The 22012-nt window shown below is 40.4% G+C and overlaps 1 protein-coding gene across 1 annotated transcript in view; it reads right to left on the bottom strand.

Annotated features, from left to right (window-relative positions):
• Window positions 1-49: 49 nt before the first annotated feature.
• The window catches only part of RIMKLA (ribosomal modification protein rimK like family member A), a 61281-nt gene continuing 39318 nt past the window's right edge, over window positions 50-22012 (bottom strand). The window contains exons 3-5 of the mRNA XM_074217790.1: window positions 19215-19301; window positions 8216-8419; window positions 50-545 (exon numbers count right to left, since the gene is read on the bottom strand). Coding sequence (XP_074073891.1) covers window positions 55-545; window positions 8216-8419; window positions 19215-19301 — 782 coding nt within the window. The 3' untranslated portion in view covers window positions 50-54. The remainder of the gene's footprint in view (window positions 546-8215; window positions 8420-19214; window positions 19302-22012) is intronic.

Genomic DNA, 22012 nt, shown 5'->3' with positions numbered 1-22012 from the left:
AAAACTATCAGGGAAGCAGCAGGATTTGGTTTAAATGATAGTCAAATGCTGAATTCATTTAAGTTTTAATTCTGAGGCAATCATGTTGTTAATATTGTAGCTGGGACCTGGCAGTGAAGGGGCTGGGGCCCTGGCCGTGTTTGCCAAAGAATCCCTGATCTCTCCCAACTCTGGTTCACTCTCGCTGGAGGTGGAGCCCCCGTTAGTGATGTAAATGCTTTCTGGGCCAGCCTGGGCAGAAGCACAGCCTTCAGGCTCACTCTTCTCGCCAGTGCCGGGTGCCCCTGGGAGGAGGGCCATCTTCCCGGTCAGCCTGCTGGGGAGCAGGGACATGGTGTAATCGGCGATGATCCCACCCACATCCAGGTTGCACGCCTGGTCAAAGGCAACAAAGCCCACGTTTGCATTTGCCTCACACACCACAAAGGAGCCATCGTCCATGATGAGGAGGTCGATGCCACAGAAATCCATGCCCAGGATGTTGGATACCTGAATGGCCAGCTGTTTGCCTTGCTCAGTGAGTGGACACATGACGCCCACGCCACCTGCAATGGAAGCACATTGATATAAAGATAACACTGACCAAAGAACACAAGAAAGTGACCAGTTTATGGAGACAGGGAGGGAGGGAGGGAGAGAGAGAGAGAGAGAGAGAGAGAGAGAGAGAGAGAGAGAGAGAGACAGATGAAATTCTGGCAGGACAGAAAGCCCCAGGACTACCAAGGGGTTTCAGGAACACAGGACCTAGCCCAGCTATTTGCTACTGAGCTTCACTTACTGCAAAGAATCAAAGGATAATAGTGGCATAGATCTTGATCTGGAAGGGACCTTAGGGGCTGGCTAGCCACTGTTTCTTTCTTTACAGACAAGGAAACTGGGGCCAAGAGAGGTAGCATGACTTGTGTGAGGTTACGCTGGTAGTAAGGTTTTTGCAAGGCAAATAGGGTTAAGTAGCTTGCCCAAAGGCCACACAGCTAGGTAATTATTAAGTGTCTGAGACTGGATTTGAACTCAGGTATTCCTGACTCCAGGGCCGGTGCTTTATCCACTGTGCCACCTAGCTGCCCCTACACTGGTATTAAGGAGCTGAGCCAGGAGTTGAGCTTGGACCCTCTGACTCAGCCTAATCCTTTTCACCTAATATGTCAAAAGATATGTGAGTACTCATTTTGACTTGGATCACAACCCCTCTATGCACTGGTAGGCAATGAGCTGCTCAGTGGACAAGCCTTCATGAAGAACCCCTCTGCACTTAGCCAAGGTGATCCTCTATCAGTCAGTCAACAAATATTTATTATTTATCAATTAAGTGTTAGGCACTGTGCTCTATGCTTGGTGTATAAAGAAAAGCAAAAATCTCTGCCTTCAGACTTTACATTCTCTTGAGGGTGAGCAGAGATAGCATGTGCTTAGAGAGATATATAGACAATATATACAGAGAAATAGAGAGATGTGAGAAAAAAAGAAAAGGAGAGAAGAGGAAACAGCTAAGAGAGAGAGTTGAGAAAGAAATATGAGAGAAAAAGGAGAGGAGAGGAGACAGAAAAATATGAGAAGAAGACAGGAGAGAAGAGGAGAGGAGACAGATAAGAAAGAAAAGGAGAGGAGACAGAGAGATATGAGAAAGGAAAGGAGAGAAGAGAGGAGAGGAGAGGAGACAGAGAAAGAGATGGTGGAGGAGGAGAGGAGGGGAAAAAGAGGGGAGAGAGAGAGAGAGAGAGAGAGAGAGAGAGAGAGAGAGAGAGAGAGAAGCATCCCAGGTCTTGAATTGGGAACTTTTCAAGAGTGCTGTAATTGTGGCAGGACAGAAAGTCCTATTTTAATGACCGAGGATGCAGAAGAGAATCTCCTATTTTGAAGCCCAAATGGTTTACTTGTGAATTCTCAGTGTTTCACTTTAAAACATCTGTTTGAGAATCATTTTCTTATGTTGAAAATGAACAGTTCAAGAAACATCCTACATCTATTTATCCCAAACGCAAAAGCAAGGGTGTCTCCTACCAGTTTGCCCTATCTCTGCCTTGTCTTCAATTTCCAAAGCTTTGAAGGGCAATCCTGTGGAAAAGTGATCACATTGATTTTGCTTGTTCCCAGTCAACAGAACTGGAGCAATGGGGAGAAATTTCAAATGGGGGTAAATTTAGCCTAGAAATCAAGAAAAAACTTCCAAACAAAAAGAAACAGGCTATATCTGGAGGTGGTCAGATAGGTAGGTAAGTAGGTTCCTTTTTATTGAAGGTCTTCAAATTAAAGCTGTATGATCACTTATCTATTAGATTATAGAGGGGGTACTTTTTCATAAACATGGACTAGATGTTAGTTGATAAACATTAATTAGACATTTGTCATGCACCAATCACTAGGCTCTGAGCAGGGAGACATAAAAAGGCACAAGATAGTCCCTGCTCTCAAGGAGCTCACAATCTAATGGGGGGGGGGGGTGACATGCAGACAACTATGTAGAGACAAATTCTAGACAGGATAAATTTGAAATTATCAGCAGAGGAAAAAAGAATCAAAGGGAATCAGGAAAGGCTTCCTAGAGCAGGTAGAATTTTAGCTGGAATTTGAAAAAAGCCAGGGGAGCCAAGAGGCAGAGATGAGGAGGGATGTTCTATGATGAAGTATTGTTAGTCTCCTTCCTGTGATGCCCTTTTTCCCCTATGCTTTTCCAGAACTTATCATACTCTGCCAAACGCAGATATAAGAAAAAGTTAGGGCCAATTTTCCCTCTCTGCCTGAGAGAAGAAGGGACTCTCTAAGGTGGGAGGAGAGTGAGAATGAACTGGAAAGTTGGTCTGATTTTGCACTGTGGTGTCTACATAAAGTGGAGATCTCAGGCTGAGTCCTGCGGGAAGATCCACAGGAAGATCTGCCAGTCAGCCCATACCAGACTAAGAAGCCGACGTGCAGGGAGTGCCAAGTTCATTCCCTTTTACTGCAGAAGTTGATGTTCCCTGCCCCAAGGGCTGTGGCTGAAGTGCTGACATGGATCTTGAAGCTTCCTCTTGCCTCAGATGTTAGGCCTGCTGGGAGACAGGTCCTTACAAATCTCTACTATGAAATCTTTGATTGACCCAACCCACTGAAATCTTTCTTTTAAGTTCCTATGGGGCTTAAGATCTGTATCACTTATTTGGCACATATGTGTTACTTTGCATATTAATGTAGGGATGAACAAGGGGATGAACAGAGGGTGGGAAGAAACCAATGTCCACCTCCAGGCCTGTCATTGACTCTTCTAAATTCTTCCCACTCATGGTTTGCTCTTGATTTCCTGACTTCTCTTATTTCCCAACATTGTTACAGCCAAAATAGACCTCATAGGCCACTACTCCATCTCCTGAGAAATCCACAAGCACACTGAAGGTTTCAGAGAGGAAAGACCAAAGAGGCCACAAATATACAAAAAAGAACAGTATGCCAACAATGTGGATTGGGGTGCAACCAAGGATGAACTTTGCCAAGAAAAGATTTCTGAATTGTTCTGGGAAAGGGGATTCAACAAAGATTCTCAAACTTGTAGTTTGAGACAGGGAAGAAGGGGGATTCCACTTCCAGGACAGGTCACCCTCTCAGTTCTTTCCAGAGCCCATTTCCTAGTCCTCTATTCAACTTAGACTCCCTAAGAGCCTTCCTACTTCCATTTCACAGCCTCTCTTGGCTCCTGGAGGTCTTGATCTGGGCTCTAGTACCCAAATATGAAGAAGGAAATTTTTCTGGAGGATACTTCCTTTGGCTTTCAGTTCATCCTTCTTTGTTCCTTGAAGTTGCTACAATTCCTAATTCCTGGAGATCTTGATTCCTGGTCCACTTCTCTCTTTTCTGTTAAGCTTACTTGAGGCATTTTCACTGGTTGGTTGATAAGGTTGACTGCATTCTTGGGGGAATAGCATACTTCCTCTGTGGCTGTTCACCTAGACTTCATCATTGTCTCCAGAAATTCTGGAGACCAAATCAATTCTGCAACTGAAACCTCCTCAGGAACCTCTGCCCCTTGGACCTGTTCCTCTCTACAAGTGGACATTGGAGAGTCCCTCCCAGATTCTGTACTGAAGGAGGAGATTCCTCATCATTTCTCACCTGGTTCTAGATCATCCTCACAGCTCAATAAATGCTACCCCAGTCCCTTTTCTTCAACTTATTTTTATGTCTTATCCCATTAGACGATAAGCTCCTTGAGGGTAGGGACTGCCTTTTCCTTTTCACTGAATCCACAGCCCTAGGTCTTACAGTGTTTAATAAATGTTTATGGACTGACTATCTTAACTTCCATTTCCATTTAGTCTTCTTGGGGGCTTCATGGCCCCAAGATGCCAGAGGACATCTTTCCCTTGGGATCCCCAGCTCTGGATCAGTTTTTTCAGTCAGCCTGAAAAAAAGATTTTCTAGCTCTTCCTGTTTCTGAGACTGTGCTCCCCCCTTCTAGGAGGCCTTAGGGCTCCTAAAGGAATATCATCTCGGTCCCAGTTTACTGGTAGATCCTGATAACTGACACACCCCAAGTCCAGTTCTAAGAAGCTTCACCCACTTCCTCCACTTCTCTCCCATGACTCATTGGCACAGTTATTCCTAGGGAGAGGGATCAGACCCTTTAACCAAAGTTGGTTAATCATACTCTTACAGGATATTTTAAACATACAGTAACAAAACATCCCCACAAGTTCAACAAAAATAAGAAGAAAGTTCTTTGGTCTTTCCAACCAGACTAGAGCTCTGAGTCTAGGACCTACAATCTTCTAAGTTCCTCTATGGTAGGTACTGTCAGTTCAATTCAACAAATTTATTAGTAGTGAAGCACTGTCTTACTCAATGGGAATACAAAGACAAATGAAAATCATTTCTTGTTTAAAGATCATAACAACATGAATGGAAAGAAAAGGAAGATGAACAACCATCTCCAAAATAAATTGACCACTGAGTCAATGTATTGATTGAGCCTGGCCCTTAAGAAGAGATGAGACAATTCTTCTCTCTCCCCCTTCTTTTATTTTATTTTTTGCAAGGCATGGGGTTAAGTGGCTTGCCCAAGGCCACACAGCTAGGTAATTATTAAGTGTCTGATGCCAGATTTGAACTCAGGTACTCCTGACTCCAGGGCTGGTGCTCTATCCGCTGCACCACCTAGCCACCCTCTCTCTCTCCCTTCTTTAGCGAGGTGGAGTACTATGGATGTAGACTCGTGCATTCATTTACCACCAGACTCAGTTGCCTTGTTTGGGGACTGCTTTCCCCTTACTTTTTTTTAAATTCTTTTACAAGGAATGGTTCCATGAATGGGGGAGAGGAGGGATCTCTTCAGAAATGAAGGTTATGTAAAAACAAAAGCTATCACTAAAAAAAGTTTTGAATTTAAAAAAAAAAGAAAGAAAAGAAAGTCAGTCTTCACCTTCAAGGAACCTATTTAACTTGCATTCTACAATCTGTACACAGAGAAGTGTACTTGGCAGCTAAGTAGTCCAGTGGATACAATGGTGGACCTGGAGTCAGGAAGACCTGAGTTCAAATCCTACCTCAGACCCTTTTACTAGTTGTGTGATTCCAGGCAAGTCAGAATCTCTGTCTGCTTCAGTTTCTTCATCTGTAAAATGGAGTTAATAAAATCACCTACTTGTCAGGATTGTTGTGAGGCTCATATAAGGAAATATTTGCAAAATCACCAAATACTATATAAATGTTAGCTATTATGATCATTATTATTAAATACAAATATTTTAGGAAGAGAGGGCACTAACAATTGATGGACAGGGTTTTCTTTTTTGGGTTTTTTTTTTGGAAGGCAATGGGGTTAAAGTGACTTGCCCAAGGTCACACAGCTGATGGATAGGGTTTTAAGGAAAGGTTTATGCCTAGGAGGTGGTACTTGAGCTGAGCTTTGAAGGAAATTAGTGATTTTTAAGGGGCAGAAATAAAATGGAGAACATTCCAGACATGGGGCCTACTCTGAGCAAAGGGATACTTACTGGGAAGTTACAGCAAGCAGAGAAATATAAATGTATCTGAGTACACCCTTTGCTCTACACATCCACTTGGAGCCTGAGAAAGTGGGCTTGAGTCCAAAGGGACCGCTACAGTATATTCTCTCAAATAATGGGACACTCTCCCCCCAAAATCCTAAGATTCAGAGTTGGAAGGTATCTTAGAAATCATCTGCTTCAATTCTCTCCCACAGCAAATGAAGAGAGCAAAGCTCAGAGACTTGTCAGGGTCACAGAGTAAGTGGCAGAAATGGGAGTCAAGCTCATGTCCTCACTCTAATTCTTTTTTACTATACCTATATTACTGCATGTTCTGGAATAATGCATACAGCACTGGCTCTGTAGCCATCGACCCTGGAACCAGGCAGAGTAGTCCCTTCAGAGCCCTCCTCAATCATTCCTCTTATGCTTTACTACCTGGATGGCCCTGGGCCAATCATCAGCCTCCTCAACCTTGGTTTCCTCCTCTATTAGACCAACAGGTCTCTGAAATCTTTCCAGTGTCTGATTTGAATCCTATCTTGGGTTATGAGGCATTCTCCCAGGCTCTTAGGATGTATAAATTGAGCTCTGCAGAATATTTTTGGAATGGTGTTGATGCATCTAAATCTTTGTAGTTACATATTCACATTACTAACTAAAGGCATCTGTTTAATTTCAAGAATGCATTTCTGTGATGAGGACAGGGGCAATTCATCCTCTACCTTAAATGCCTTTCTGTCCCCTTACTAGATAGTTTGGACAGTGTCTAGCATTCTGGACATGAAGTCAGGAAGTTCTGAGTTCAAATCTAGCCTCAGACACTAAGTAACTATGCAGCAAGTCTCTGTTTGCCTCAGTTTCCTCATCTGTAAAATGGGGATAATAATAAGCACCAATCTCTCAGGGTTGTTGTGAGGATCAAGTGAGATAATATTAGTAATTGCTTATAGGCACTATATGAGTGTTTGCTATTATTATTATTTTTACTATCATTACTATAATTACTACTTGCTCCCAAAGGTTAAAAGAACATGGATGTCCAGTAAGCCAAGTTGTAATCTGAAAACTGTTGATTTTTCCAAGAACTTCCCAAAATAGTGTGGAAAAAAAAAGGAAACCAATCGACTGAAAGTTAAGAAAATAAAAGTAACAACAGGCTACTTCTACAGTGCCTTAAAGCTTATGCAGCTCCTTCCATGTAACAGGTCGGCAAGGCAGTTCCTACAAATATTATTTTCTCCATTTACAAATGAAGAAACTAAGTCTGGGAGAGGTTGATCTGCTGAGTCATACAAGTAGCCAAGAGCTAAAGTCTTCTGTAGAGGACACACTGTGGCAGAGAGGAAGACCTGGCTTTAAAATCTTACTTCCAGCCCTTATTATTGATGACTAGGGAAATCCCCTTAATCACTTGACCACAGTTTCCTCACCTGTAAAACAGGGTTGTGCCCTCCTCAAGGGTTGTTGTGAAGCTAAAATGTAACACACGTAAGCCTTGAGGCTACCATATATGTCAGTTAATATCATCACTGTCATAGTGGTTGTTGTTAATGGTATTTTGAATCCTGGTTGGTGCCTTTCCCACCATTTCATGGTATCTCACAAATAAAGAATGTTGTATTCAACTATCTCATTTACGGTTTATTTACTATATCTGTAAAAGAAAATCTTTTTGAAGAGAGATAGTATGACTATTATAAATTTTTGTCTTGCTGAGTTGTTTCAGAGGCCTCGGAAAGCCCCAGGATTCCTGCCCCAGAAAGTCACTGCTGTGATAGATGTAAAGAAGGATGAGAATTTGGCTTCCTGCTCTTTCCTCAATTATGCTAACAGAGTTCACTAGGTGGTGACACAGCAGGGACCTGGCCAGCTCCTAATCCACTTGTAATGATTAGATCTGGGTCAAATTCCAGTCAAATAAACTCCAAGGGGGTAACTCTCCTCCATTGGGTGCTGCCATGCCTTTCTGTTGGTATGGAGTTCAACCAGATCTATGGCTGGTTGCTGTGGGTTGCTCTAAAGGCCTCTCAGCTAAATTTGGCAAGCTGACATTTCACAGCTCCCTAGCCATGCAGAGTCCCTTCTCAGATGGCAGGATTCTGTCACAGATATTTAAATAAACACACCTTACTCCTACACGTGCAGCCCAAAACTGGGAAAGAAAAAATTCCTACCCAAACCTAACCCTGGAGCAGCCACAGCCAGCCCCAGGGCCAAGACCCAGCCATCACCTGGGATAGGCCCCGGGATAGTACCTAAGGAACAGTTGCTCTGCATTCTCCCATCCGTGGAGCAGCGAAGCATGGAGCCAATGACGTGGCCACCCACCACCACCACTCGGATATCCTTTCCGTGAGATTCCTTCACATATTTCTGGAACAGGTAGGGCACATCATGACGGACCAGGTGGCAGATGTCCGATAAATGGTGTTTATCTCTTGCCAGGAAAACTGCTTTTCCTTAAAGAAAAATAAAGACACACATACAAATAATGCAGATAACTATTTGTGGTCTATGTCCACCTCATCTTCTCAGATGTTACTTCAATGCAACCCATGCCCTTACCTCCTTTTCCCTAAACCTTATCTCGCTTTGTCCCTCATCTGCCCCTCACTCACCTGACTTGGTTTTGATGAGCATGTTGATGACCCTTGTTCTCCTAGGCTTTCCTTTGATTTCCATGAATGTGCAACTCTTCCACTGATTTCTTTTTTTGACTCAATAATGACAATAGGTAACATTTCTGTTGTGCTTTATATATGTTATCTCAGTTAATGCTCACAATAATCCTATGGGGGTTAAGGGGGATTCTATTATCATCCCCATTTTACAGATGAGGAAACTGAGGTTTGCCCAGGGTCCCATGACCAGAAGCATCTGAGACAGAATGGTAAGTCAGGTCTTCCATGCTCCAAGTGTAGTGCTCTGTCTAGTCCACCATCATCCAGGGATTCTTCCCACCAAGGTGAACTGAAATACTTTCACATTCTGACAGGTAGTTTGGGGAGTCCATCCCAGATGACTAGACTCTCTGGCTTGGCTGGTCCTCCTTGGTCAGGACAGAGCCCAGGGTTACCTCAAAACCATAATGAACATTTGGGGGAAGACTGCAGTAGAAGCCACTATATTTAAGCATGAGGAATAATAATGTTTGTCCTTCATTTTTGAAGAAGACCAGGATATCAGGGAGGTGATGTCATGCCAAGTAAGTGAATTGAATTTGAGTGAGAGGGGCTGTACTAAGTCACCAGCCTCACCTCCTCCTCCAGAGCCAGATAGGAATCAGGATGACTGGAGATGGCCCTGGATGCAAGGCAATCAGGGTGAAATGACTTGCCCAAGGTCACATAGTAAGTGGCAGTTGTCTGAGGCCAGATTCAAACTCCTGTCCTCCTGGCCCCCAAGGCTAGTTTTCTATCCACTATGCCACCTAACTGACCCATGAGGAATATAGGTTATTTGCCAGAAACACTGCACAATGCAAGGAATTAAGAGCCAAAGAACTATGGCCTACTTTCCACTTAAGGTCTAGGAATGACTGCTGGCTATTTCCACTCACTTCCTGAAAGAATGAACTTTTTTGTTTGTTTGTTTTTTACAAGGAAATGGGGTTAAACACAGCTAGGTAATTATTAAGTGTCTGAGACCGGATTTGAACTCAGGTCCTCCTGACTCCAAGGACCAGTGCCTTATCCACTGAGCCACCTAGCTGTACCAAAAAGAATGAACTTCTAAGGTAATATTTGTAGATATTGCCATCAACCTTTAGGGGAAACACTGCTTCTTTTTTCTTTTTAAACAAATACATTTTAATTGCTAACTTTCTGTTTTGACATTGCATAATTTCCTTTTATAACCTTTTTACTCCCTTCCCCCAGAGAGCCATCCTTTATAACAAAATTTTTTTTAGAGTCAGAAAAAACCCCAGCAAAATTGATTAACAATATCAAAAAAAAAGTTATTATGCACCAAGTGATTATGTTCCATACCTATGGACCCTCCACATCTGCAAAGGTATCCTCACATCTCTTCTTTGGGGCCAGGTTTTGCCTATTGTTATCTCAATTGCTTAACAATGTGCCAAGGCAGCCAAAAAAAAGTAAATAATATCCTAAGATTGCATTAGGAGAAGCCAAGGGTTAGGAAAGTAATAATCTCACCAATATACCCCTAGCTTATTATATCCAACTTAGGGACACTATTGGTCTGGAAGGAGTCATGATAGTGGAATCACAAGATGAAAAACAGCAAGCTCCCTGCCCCCCCTCCCCCGTCCCACCCCTACAAAACTCTTACTGACAGATCCAGAAACTACACCAGAGAAAATCCTGATTACACAATCTAAGAAAAGAAATAACAAAAAGTTATTTTCCCCACCCAGGTCACAGAACTGGGAATCAGAAAGTAAAGACCATGGACTTTGAGGATGATGTCTGGTCAGAAACATGTCATGACCATCACCATGCCCATGGACTGAAAGATTGGACACTGGTGTATAAGATGAGGTCCCAGATCCATACTGGGGCACCATAACTTTGTACAGGGTGTGGGAATAGGTTCTAACTGCAAGTTTTATCCCTCATTATCCAGCTTCAAGTCACAGATCTAGGGCAGACTGAGGAGGGGATTTATATCCCAGGGGGGGGGGGGGATTCCAAGATAAGAAGAAATAGAAGAAAATGAGAGGTTTTTCATTACAAAAGCAACTGACCTAGAAAACACATCAAGAAAAAAAAAATTAAGGACCATTAACTCACTCAAAAACAAAAAAGATCCTTGTTATTATATTTCAAAGAATCATAAAAGAAAATAGCTTAGACATCTAAGAAACAGAGAAAAGTAGAAATATAAAACTCCACTACTTACTTCCTTAAAAAAACAAACTCAAATAAAATTCCCAGGGATATCATTTTCAAAACACAGAGCTTTCTGGACAAAGAAAAAGTATTACAAAGAGTCAGAAAGAAAGAATTTAAATACTAAGAAGATAAGATCAAACTCAAAGTCAGCATAATATATGACTCATCAATCACTACTATAAAGAAGTAGAAAGCTTGGAAGATAATATTCAAAAAAATGAAACTTTAATGAAATAGAGAATTTCTTAGCATTCTTGATGAAAAGACCAGAGATGAACAAAAATTATGAATTTTAAAAACAGGAGTTAAAAGAAACTAAAAAGATAAACATGAATGATTAATCAGAAGAAACTAAAACAAGGATCAACTGCTCATGTTCTAATATGGGCAGATACGTGTCCCCTCTGAACCATATTATCATTAGCGTTTGCCGTTGGGGTCTAATTAAACAGAAAACCTAGGAGTGGTTCTGATATGCTTTGATGATATTCAAAGAAGAATGGAAATGGAAGGAAGAAGTGAGAAGGGAAATAGTAGTAAAAATTATTTCAAGATAGAAATTGATACAAATAAGAGGAAAGGGATTGGAGGGGAAGCTGACACTTCAACCTCACTCATCTGAATTGGTTAAATGAGATAAGAATAGACACAGAATTAGATTCAGATGAACATTTCACTCAACAAGGAAACAGGAGGGAAAGGGTAGAAGGGAGAAAGAGGAATTGAAAGGGAGGGATCAGTTCTAAGCAAAAAATAACTCTAAGGGATGTACAAAAATACATATAAAGCAACTATATCAGATTGCCTTCTGTTGGGGGAAAGAGAGAGGAAGGGAGGGATGGAGGGAAAAAACTGGAAAATTCAAAACCTTGTAGAATAAATGATTGGTGGGGACAGCTAGATGGTGCAGTGGATAGAGCACCGGCCCTGGAGTCTGGAGGACCTGAGTTCAAATTTGGCCTCAGACTCTTAATAATTACCTAGCTGAGTGACCTTGGGCAAGTCACTTAACTCCATTGTCTTGCCCCCCCCAACCGAAAAAAGATTGGTAGAAACCACCATTGTATGTAATTGGAAAACAAATAAAACAGATAAAATATTTATATAATTAAAAAATTAAAATGAAAACTTCATTAAATATCTATTGCCCTTTTTGAGGGGGCAAAAAATTGGCAGTACCTATAAATTGGGGAATGACTAAAGTTATGATATATAAATATGATGGATTACTACTTTGATAAGAAAAGATAAAGGGAATGGCTTCAGAGAAACCTGAAGAGACTTGTATGAACTGATGGTTAGTGAAGTGAACAGAACCAAGGGAATAATTTATATAGTGATAGCAATATTGCAGAGGCAAAAAGCTTTGAAAGACTTAGAATCTCTGAACAGTTTAATGACCAACCATAATTCCAGAAGACTGATGATATGTGCTACAGTATCTTTCTTAGGTTTTTTTTTTAGGTTTTTTTAATTTTGCAAGGCAAATGGGGTTAAGTGGCTTGCCCAAGGCCACATAGCTAGGTAATTATTAAGTGTCTGAGACCAGATTTGAACCCAGGTACTCCTGACTCCAGGGCCGGCGCTCTATCCACTGCGCCACCTAGCAGTCCCTATAATATCTTTCATGAAAAGGTGAGAGATCAGAAAAAACAAATATACACACATATGTGTGTGTGTGTGTGTGTGTGTGTGTGTGTGTATACATACTCATATACAAAGTAATGTATACATCTATATATAGTCATATATACATACATATGTATAATCACATACATTTATTTAATCACTTATTTATTTATTCATTCATTTTGTAAACAAAACTTTATCCTCTTTCTCTCCCAATCTACTCTTCCCAGATGAGAAAAGAAAATGCCTTTGCTAAAAATACATAGTAAAAGAAAAACAAATTTTGTTTCTTTTGGACACAGCCAATGTGAAAAATAGTTTTGCTTGACTATTTGTAGCAAAGTTTATTTCTCTTTCATTCTCAAATGGGGTGGGTAGATTGGGAAGGAGAGGATAAATTTTTGCTGATTAAAATAAAATAAAATTTAATTTAACAAAAGAAGTAGCCTTTTTTTTTTTTGGTATTTACTTCCCCAGCACTCAGTAGATGCTTAGAAGAGTCTTGATGATTCAATTTTTTTGTGGCAGTAAATCTCTAATACTAAAAGACTGGCCATATCATCTGGCAGCAGCCAAGCAGAGTGCTGGAGAAGTATGAGAGAGAGTAGATGTGAGTTGGATGATGGTTGTTTTAGGGTCTCCTAGGTGTCAGCCTTACAAATCCTCTATGGTTTAATATGATATCTCAAGGCTCAAGATCTGTTAGAGTGGAGGTATATTCTTGAGAGAGTTGCCACAAAAAGCCACTTTGTGTTGTCTACTCTGAAGCTTTGGAAGCAAACATTAGTGATTCAGATCAAACAGACACTAGGGGAACTAGACAGGGATAAGATGACCACAGAGATCAGTTGCCAACTCAAGTCCCCTCTTCCATGAGGGTCCATCCCCTCCACATGAACTGATCTCTGATAACCTGAACTGGATGTCTTCTATCCTAAGGATGTGCTGATCTCTGGGCTGGGGTGATTGCACCATACAAATGTTCTTGATATCAAAGAGGAAATCCTTAGAATCAGAACAATGTGAACACAAGCTCAGAACAATGTGAACACAAGCTAGAGCATGGCTCTACTCCCTATATTCCATTCCTACTTATTCTCTCAATCCATTCAACCCTAATGGCAAAGGTCTTAATGGCCCGGGGCTACTGGGCCCAGGATGACCAGAAGGAGACCAGAAGGGTGCTAATGTGACCCTCATCAACTTCCCCTAGACTATTTCAACTGGTTTTCCTGGCTTCAGGCTTTCCCTACTTCCCCTACCTATCTCCAATCCAACCTACATGTGCTGACAGAGTAATCTTCCTAACATGTCTCTGACCAGTTCACACCTCTGCTCAAAACCTTCAATAGCTCCCCAATGTCCAAAGGATAAAGTATAAACTCATTAGCCAACATCCAAGGTTCTTGACATTCTGGCTTCAACTTTCCTTGCCAACCTTCTCTTACCTTGTGAATGATTCTTGTCCTCCTCATTAGACCATAAAAGTCCTTGAGAAAAGGGACTGTCTTAGTTTATCTTTCTATTCTTAAAGCCCAGCACAGGGATTTATGAAATATAGAATGGTTTTAATATAGGATCACTGAATTGATTCTTTCATAACCTTCCTAGAAATTCCATTTTTTTCCAGTCGCATACCGCTAGGTGGCACAATAGTGCACAGAGAGTAGTAGATAGACCTGGGTTCAAATGGACTTCAGATATAGATTATCTCTCTGATTGCACAGTCACATTCTACCTTTCTTTGTAATTGCTCATGTCCTTTTGTGGGTTGCACCCCTAGTTAAACGTTAAGATCCATGAAGCTAATAGAGCAGCTTGCTATCTTAACAGGACTGCATTCAAGTGACTGAACCTTCCTAAACTATTCAAGTTTAAATCTGCACTGAGACTTTTGCAATGCTATACATTAAAAAAGTATATTCAAGTGATGAAACTGAAGAATCTAGGGGAGGGGAACATAGTGGATTTCTTTCTTAGGGTAAAAGTCAATGAAGGCCAACCCAGAAAGCATTATTGTAATCAGAAGATAGTATAAATCATGAGGTCAGAGAGAAGAAAGGGCTGAGGAGTTTGGTAAAAACAGGTCCCAAACCTAGTACAAAATCATGATAGAGGAGCTGTCCAAATTATCCAAAATTCTATTATAAATTTCTCTGCCAGCAGCGGAGTGGTTAATAATTTATTGACTGGCTTTAATAATAATCAGTCCAGAAGAAATCAAAGCTATGTATAGTCATATGAAAAAATGTTCTAAATCACTATTGGTTAGAGAAATTAAAATAATTCTTAGTTATCTATTAGAAATGACAAATGCTAGAGAAAAAGAGGGAAAATAGATACACTAATGCATTGTTGGTAGAGTTGTGTACTGCTCCAACTCTTCTCAAGAACAATCTGGAACTATGCCCAAAGTTCTAAAAAATTGTGCACCTATTCACCTAGCTATGGTACTACTGGATTTGTACCTCAAAGAGATCAAAGAAAATGAAAAGGACATATATGTACAAAAATATTTTGGAAGCTTTTTGTGATGACTAAGAATTGGAAATTGAAGATATTTTCATCAGTTGGGGAATCATATGTGATTAGGTTGGAATATTATTCTATTAAAAGACATGACAAGCAGGATAATCTCATAAAAACCTGGAAAAACGTAAATGAACTGATACAAAGTGAAGTCAGGAGGACTTCATACACAGTAACAGAAATATTGGATGATAAATTGTGACCTACCTATTCTCAGCAATACAATGATCTAAGACAATCCCAAATGACTAATGATGAAGCATATCCTCCTCTGGAGAAAGAACTGATATTATCTATATACAGACTGAAGCATGCTATTTTTCACTTTCTTTCTTTTTTCATTTATTTGAAAAATTTGAGTCTTCTTATACAAAATGACTAATATGGAAATGTTTTCATGATTGTTAATGCATAACCTATATCATATTGCTTACCAACTCAGGGGGAGGAGAAAAGAGGAGGAGGGATAGAATTTGGAATTCAAAACTTAAAGTTTAAAAATTATTTTAACATGTAATTGGGGAAAAATTAAGTATTTTTTAAAAAAGACATATTGGTTCAAATCCGACCTCAGACACTTAATAATTACCTAGCTGTGTGGCCTTGGGCAAGCCACTTAACCCTGTTTGCCTTGCAAAAAAACCTAAAAAAAACCACCCAAAAAAGACATATTGGGAGGGGATGTGGAAAAACTGGAATACTAATTAATTATTGGTGGAACTGTGAACTAACCCAACCATTTTGAAGAGTAATTTTGGAATTATATCCAAAGAGGTATTAAGCTGTCTATGCCTTTTGGGTCAACAATACCACTATTAGGACTGCTTTTCAAGATGATTAGAGAAAAAGGGGGAAAAAAACTTACATGTTCTAAAATATTCATAACAGTTCTCTTTGTGATGGCAAAAAGACTGGAAATTGCAGAAGAATGTCCATCAAGTGGAGAATGGTTAAACAAGTTGTGGTAAATGATTGTGATGGAATATTATTCTACTACAAGAAATGATGAGCTCATTGATTTTTGAAAAAATAAGGAAAGACCTGGATGAAATAATGAAAAGTGAAATGAGTAGAACCAAGAGAAACTTCTACATAGAGACAGCAGTATTGTTTTCAGAATAACTTTGAGCAACAGAGCCATTTTGAATATTATTAAAATTCAAATTTAAAGGACCTATGAAGGAAGATGCTCTCTGACTCCAGAGAAAGAACTGATAAATAGAAGTATGTATAGTATGGATTTACACACATGTAAACACAAGTGCATATATACACATGTATATGTGTATCTAATTTTAGTCTACCCCTAGAACTGGGGTAGGGGAGAGGGAAAAATACAAAAATATAAAGAAAAAAATATATAAATATGAAGAAAATATAAAAGGAAGTTTTCCAAAAAAGTAAACTGTGTGAAATGTGTATTCATGGTATTATAGCGAATCTTCCTTTTAGGTTGTACTGTATACAATAAAATTCTTTTATTTGTATTTATGTTCAAAATGAAATAAAAAAATAAAAAAATATATTGGGGGAAAAGAAGAGAATCAGAGAAGAGATGAAATTTCTGCTTGGGACAGATGTTTGAGGAAAAAAAAGTTTATTTTGCTTCTGCTGTTTTGGCCAAGAAGAGTGATCTCTGGACGGAAAGGGATAAAAGTAAAATCGATTTACAGGGAAATAATGCACAGAAAGCATGGAAATGTAAGAGTACCCAGTTGTCCTTGGCAAGTTCTAGTCACTAGATGAACTATATCTTTGAGTATGACTGTTGTTTCTATCAATGATCTTTTAAACATAGAGAGGTATTACAGAATTGAATGAATCCAGTTTAGTCTAATTTTCATAAAATGAAAGAACTAAAAACTCTAGATCAGTGAGCTTGACTGTAGTTCTGGGAAAAAAACTGGAGTATATTTAATAAAGAAATGGTTGGTAAACATTTAGGGAAGGAAATTGAAATTTAAAGGAGTTCAGTGAGATGATGTCATGCCAGACAAACCTGTCTTCTCTTGATAGGATCAAGATAGATCAAGGTAAGGCCATGGTTGCAACTTATTTTTATTTTAGCAAAGCATTTGATAAAATCTCATGCTATTTCTGTGAGAAAAAGAGACAAATGTGGACTAGATGACAGTAAAATTGATAGATTTAGAAAGGGGTAAATGGGCCAAGCCCAAAAAGGGATCATCAATGGCTCAACATGGAAAGAAATTTCTCTAGGGAGTTATGTCTGACCCTGTGCTGTTTAACATATTTAACAGTGACTAAGATAAAGGACCTCCATGACAGGCTTATCAAATATGCCCAGGACAAAGGTGGGAGGGATAGGAAACATAATGAAGGCAGTCATAATTAAAAAAAAATTTGCAGGTTAGGATGTGGAGCTGAACTGAATACAATAAATTTAAAGGGAATAGGTAATTTTGTTTTGCTGTTCAAAAAACCAACTTTGTAAGTAAAAGATAGGGGAGGATAGGTTAGACAGCAACTTATCTAGAAAAAGTCTGGAAGCTTTAAGGGACTGAAAGCTCACCATGAATAAGCCATGTGATACAGTGGTCTTGAGCCTTGGTAAAAGAGACAGCTTTCAGAAATAAAGAGGTGACAGTCCTGCCATCCTCTGCTCTGGGCAGACATATAGAACACTGTGTGCAGTTTTCTTTTTCTTTTCTTTTTTTAATTTTATTTAAGGTAATGAGGTTAAGCCCAAGATCACACAGCTAGGCAATTATTAAGTATCTGAGGTCAAATTTGAACTCAGGTCCTGACTCCAGAGCTGGTGCTCTATTTGCTGCGCAACCTAGCTGCTCCTCATCAGTGCCACATGATGCAAGGATGCTGACACACTGGAGAACATTCAGAGAAGAGTGGTCAGGATCTTGAAGGGCCTGGAGTTCATGCTGTGTGAGAACAGGTTATGGGAATCAGGGATGTTCATTAGGCCTGGGGAAGAGAAGATTCAGGAGGAATCATGAGGGAAATCCCCAAGTATTTGAAGGGATGACATCTGAACCAGGGATTTGATTTGTTCTGTTGGCTCCAGAAGGCAGAACTTGGAGCAACTGGCAGAAAAAGCATAGAGAGGCAGACTGAAGCTGGAAGGAAGGGAAAGCTTTTTGGCAAAGAGAGCCATCCTAAAATGTAATCAATGCATTACCTCAGGAGGTAGCAGCTTTCTCCTCCCTGGAGGAATGCTGCAGAGAGTTCTTGCCCAGGAAAAGGCGGGATTTAATAGCCATGGTCTGTTTTCCTCCTTGAGTCTTCCAACTCTGAGATTCAGTGATCCTTTGACAATTGAGTGTCTCCCTAGCACCAAGGACAGGGTACCACAAACCATAGCCTATCATCTAGGGGATGCAATGGATAGAGTGGTGGGTCTGGAGTCAGGAAAACTCATTTTTGTGAGTTCAAAATTGACCTCAGTCACTCAGTAGCTGTGTGACCCTGGGCAAGTCAACTAACTGCATTTGCCTTGGTTTCTTTATCTGTAAAAGTAGCTGAAGAAGAAAAGGGCAAATCACTTCAGCATCTTTGTCAAGAAAATCTCAAATGAGGTCACAAAATGTTGGACATGTCTGCAACAACTAAACAAAAATAAAACATCTATTGGTATAATTAACTAGAATCACAGCCATTGCCTTAAATAAATAAAATTTTTTTAAAAAAAGAAAATGTCATTAGAGACCATTTAGTTCAATTCCTTCATTTTACAGAAGAGGAAACTAAGACCTAGAAAGGTTAAATAATTTATCCAAGGCTGTACTAATTCATTATATATTTAACCATGAATTGCCTGGATTCTGGATTCCTGGTCTTTTAGGAATGCCAACATTGGCTTCTTATCCAGACTTTAATTATTCCACAATGAGAACCCTATCCTCTGTCTTTTCTATTCCCCATAAGACCATGTAGATATTAAGTGTTCAGTTACATATTGCAAAAAAAAAAAAAAATCAGTAGCTCAATAAGGATTTATTGGGCACTTAAAACAGGCTGAGGGGTGGCTAGGTGGCGCAGTAGATAGAGCACTGGCCCTGGAGTCAGGAGTACCTGAGTTTAAATCCGGCCTCAGACATTTAATAATTACCTAGCCATGTGGCCTTGGGCAAGCCACTTATCCCCATTGCCTTGAAATATGTAAAAAAAAATAAAATAAAATAGGCTGAATGCTTCTCCCCCTAATTCCCAAGCATGAGGGTGAATTTCCTAAGGGGGGCACACATTAAAGAGCACTAACCTCGATGTCCTCGAGTACTCTTCACTACCACAGGGTACCCCAGGGGCTCAGCTTCATCAATCATCTTGGCAAAGTCTTCATGACCACCTGCCACGGAAAGAGAAACAAGAAGCATGAGATGTGTTCAGAGGTCAACCTTCTCCAGGACAACAGTAGTCCCCACATCGATATCTAGAAATCAGTTTCTATAAGCTGGTGGGTAAGAGTTCTAGGTCAGTCTGAGTTTTCTCAAGCAGGTCTAGGGTAGCTGATCTAGGCAGGTTTTGCTTTCCAGGTGAAGTCTTGGCTCTTTTGCATTCAATACTATCCACCAACCAGCTCCCATTAATCTGTCCACCCTTCTCCTTCATCATTCCTGTTCAGTATTTCCATCACAATCAAACCAGTTATCTCACCATTTCTCCAATTCTATCCTCCCTATATCCCCAGCTTCATACCTTATTCTTCTCCCTTCTAGCCCCATCCCTCACTTCTCCATCCCCATGAACTCTGCTCTCCTGGCTTCCAATGTTGGTTTGATAGCTTTCTTTGGATCTCCTTGGTTCTGAACTGCAATTATTCTCTGCTGCATCTACTTGACTTCAGACCATGATGTCAGAGCTTGTGACCCTAGGTTGATATCAGTCAGTCAATATACATTTATTAAGCATCCTTGCTAGAGGAAACTCTAGAATGCACAGAAACACCCTTCAGTAAAACATTCTCGACAGATGAGCTAAACCTGGTTGAGGGTGATCAACAAACCTCCCACTCATCGGTAATTAAGGGGATGTCTACCCCTAGCACATACAGACTTGACCCAGTGGAACAGGTGGATGAGAACAATTTGTTCCAACAGCCGCAACAGAGGTTGAAGCAGGTGCTCTGGAGCATTTGGAGCTTGGTTAGGCACCAAAGTCTGACCTTAGTGACAGGTCATCCTAATTTTTGTCTTGTCACCAGACTTCAGTGACTCTGGAAGAAAGAGTGAGGCTGATGACTTTGGACTACTCTGCCTCATTGACACCCAAATGACTCACAAGTCAATACATCACTGTTGCTGACATTGCTCCTCTTTGGAACAAAAGACAACCTACTAAGTGCCAGACACTGGGTTAAGCCTTGGCAAGTAGAAACAAATACAAAATACAAAAAAGAACAGCCTCTGCCCTCAAGAATCTAACAACATGCTAAAGGCATGTCTGGACCTGAGGCAATCCCGATTCTAACCCTAGAGCAGCAGCTCAGTGGAAAGGACTCATGCTCCCACCTCTAGAGGGACAATGAGGGACAATGCAAAGGGCCCTGGCCTAGGAGCTTGGGAAGCCAAGTTCCAGCTCTGTCTCTGTGTAACTTGGGGCAAACTCCTTTAACTCTCTTAGCCTCAGTTTACCTATCTGTAAAATAGTGACCTATAGGGTCCTTCATGGCAATAACATTCCACAATTCGACTCAAAGTGTATGAACCCACAATCTTATTGACATGACTAAATCGGGAGGGAGTGCTGTGGATATGGATGACCAGAGCAGAGGAAGAGTAAGAGAATGCATTCAGTCATCAAAACTCTGGAGTAAGACAGACTGAACCAACTGATCGCCCAAGCAATTAATGTAGAATAGAGATAGAGTGACTGGCATAGACTGAATCAAAGGACCTGAGCTCATTTAGGCCAGGAATTTAATCTGTGACTTGGTTTCCTGCTCTGTAAAACAAAGGGGTTAGGTTGTATGGCCTTTAAGCCTTGGCTCCTTAAATCCTGATTAAAACTGATTTACTGGCCCAAATCTCTATTCCTGAACTTGACTCTTTCCCCTGCTCCCCAAAACCCCCCAAACATTTTGGCACTTTGAAAAACCCTATTATTAACCTCACCTTTACCAAGATTTACCAACCTTGCTTTATACTTGCTTGGTTCCTGGTTTGGATTTTGCTTCTATCACTAAGAGCAGCTGGCCTTATACCTCCCCTCCCACTAAGAGTCACCTCATCAGTGACACATGATGGCTGTTTCTTAAACAAAAGATAATTTTATTTTAAAAAACAAGACACAAAGAAACAAGGAAATGACCAAAAATTAGATAAGACAAAATAAATGAAGCTTCAAGTCTCATTCAGTCTAGTGAGAACTGAGAAATGAAGCTAAGAGAAGACAATGCAGGCAGGATGTAGGCAGAGCCCCGAAGACTCCTCTGGGAGGCATCCATCCACCAAAGCAGCAGCTGCACACACCCCCAAACGTCCCCCTTTCCCACAATTCTGCCTTGGGCGGATAAAGCCATGCTATTTAAGGAAGGCAAAATTAGGAAGGAGGCAGAGGAATAGGATTTTTTAAAAAATGTTTTTAGCTAGTTAGAATAGTTTTATTGATTTTTTGAGTTAGTTTTTTTAAGAGTAGTTAGTGTTTTATTGTTGTTTTTGGCTTTTTACAACATTGTCATGTCCCACCCCCACTAACTATCCTTTTCCCCACCCACTCCAACCCAAGGAGTCTACTTTTATAACAAAGAAAAACAGTTATGAGAATAAACCCAGACATAGCATCTGACATCATTAGGCCACAATTCCCACGCAGACAGAGCTAGAATCCAGTAGGCCTTGGGCTGCAAGGAAGTCAGAGGCCATTCAGTCTGACCCCCCTCTCCACCATCAGAGAACAATGCCATTTTGCAATCAATTCTCTGGAACCAAGATCAGACTTAGTTTATAATCTGATTGGCCTTTCATGTTGTTCTCATTTATGTTGTTGTATCTATTGTATTGTAGGGCAGCTAAGTGGCACAGTGGGTACAGCTCTGGGTTTGGAATCAGGAAGATTCAT

Source organism: Macrotis lagotis, chromosome 1 (assembly GCF_037893015.1).
Source record: "Macrotis lagotis isolate mMagLag1 chromosome 1, bilby.v1.9.chrom.fasta, whole genome shotgun sequence".
NCBI lineage: Eukaryota > Metazoa > Chordata > Mammalia > Peramelemorphia > Peramelidae > Macrotis > Macrotis lagotis.
This window is presented reverse-complemented; position numbering and strand designations above follow the sequence as displayed.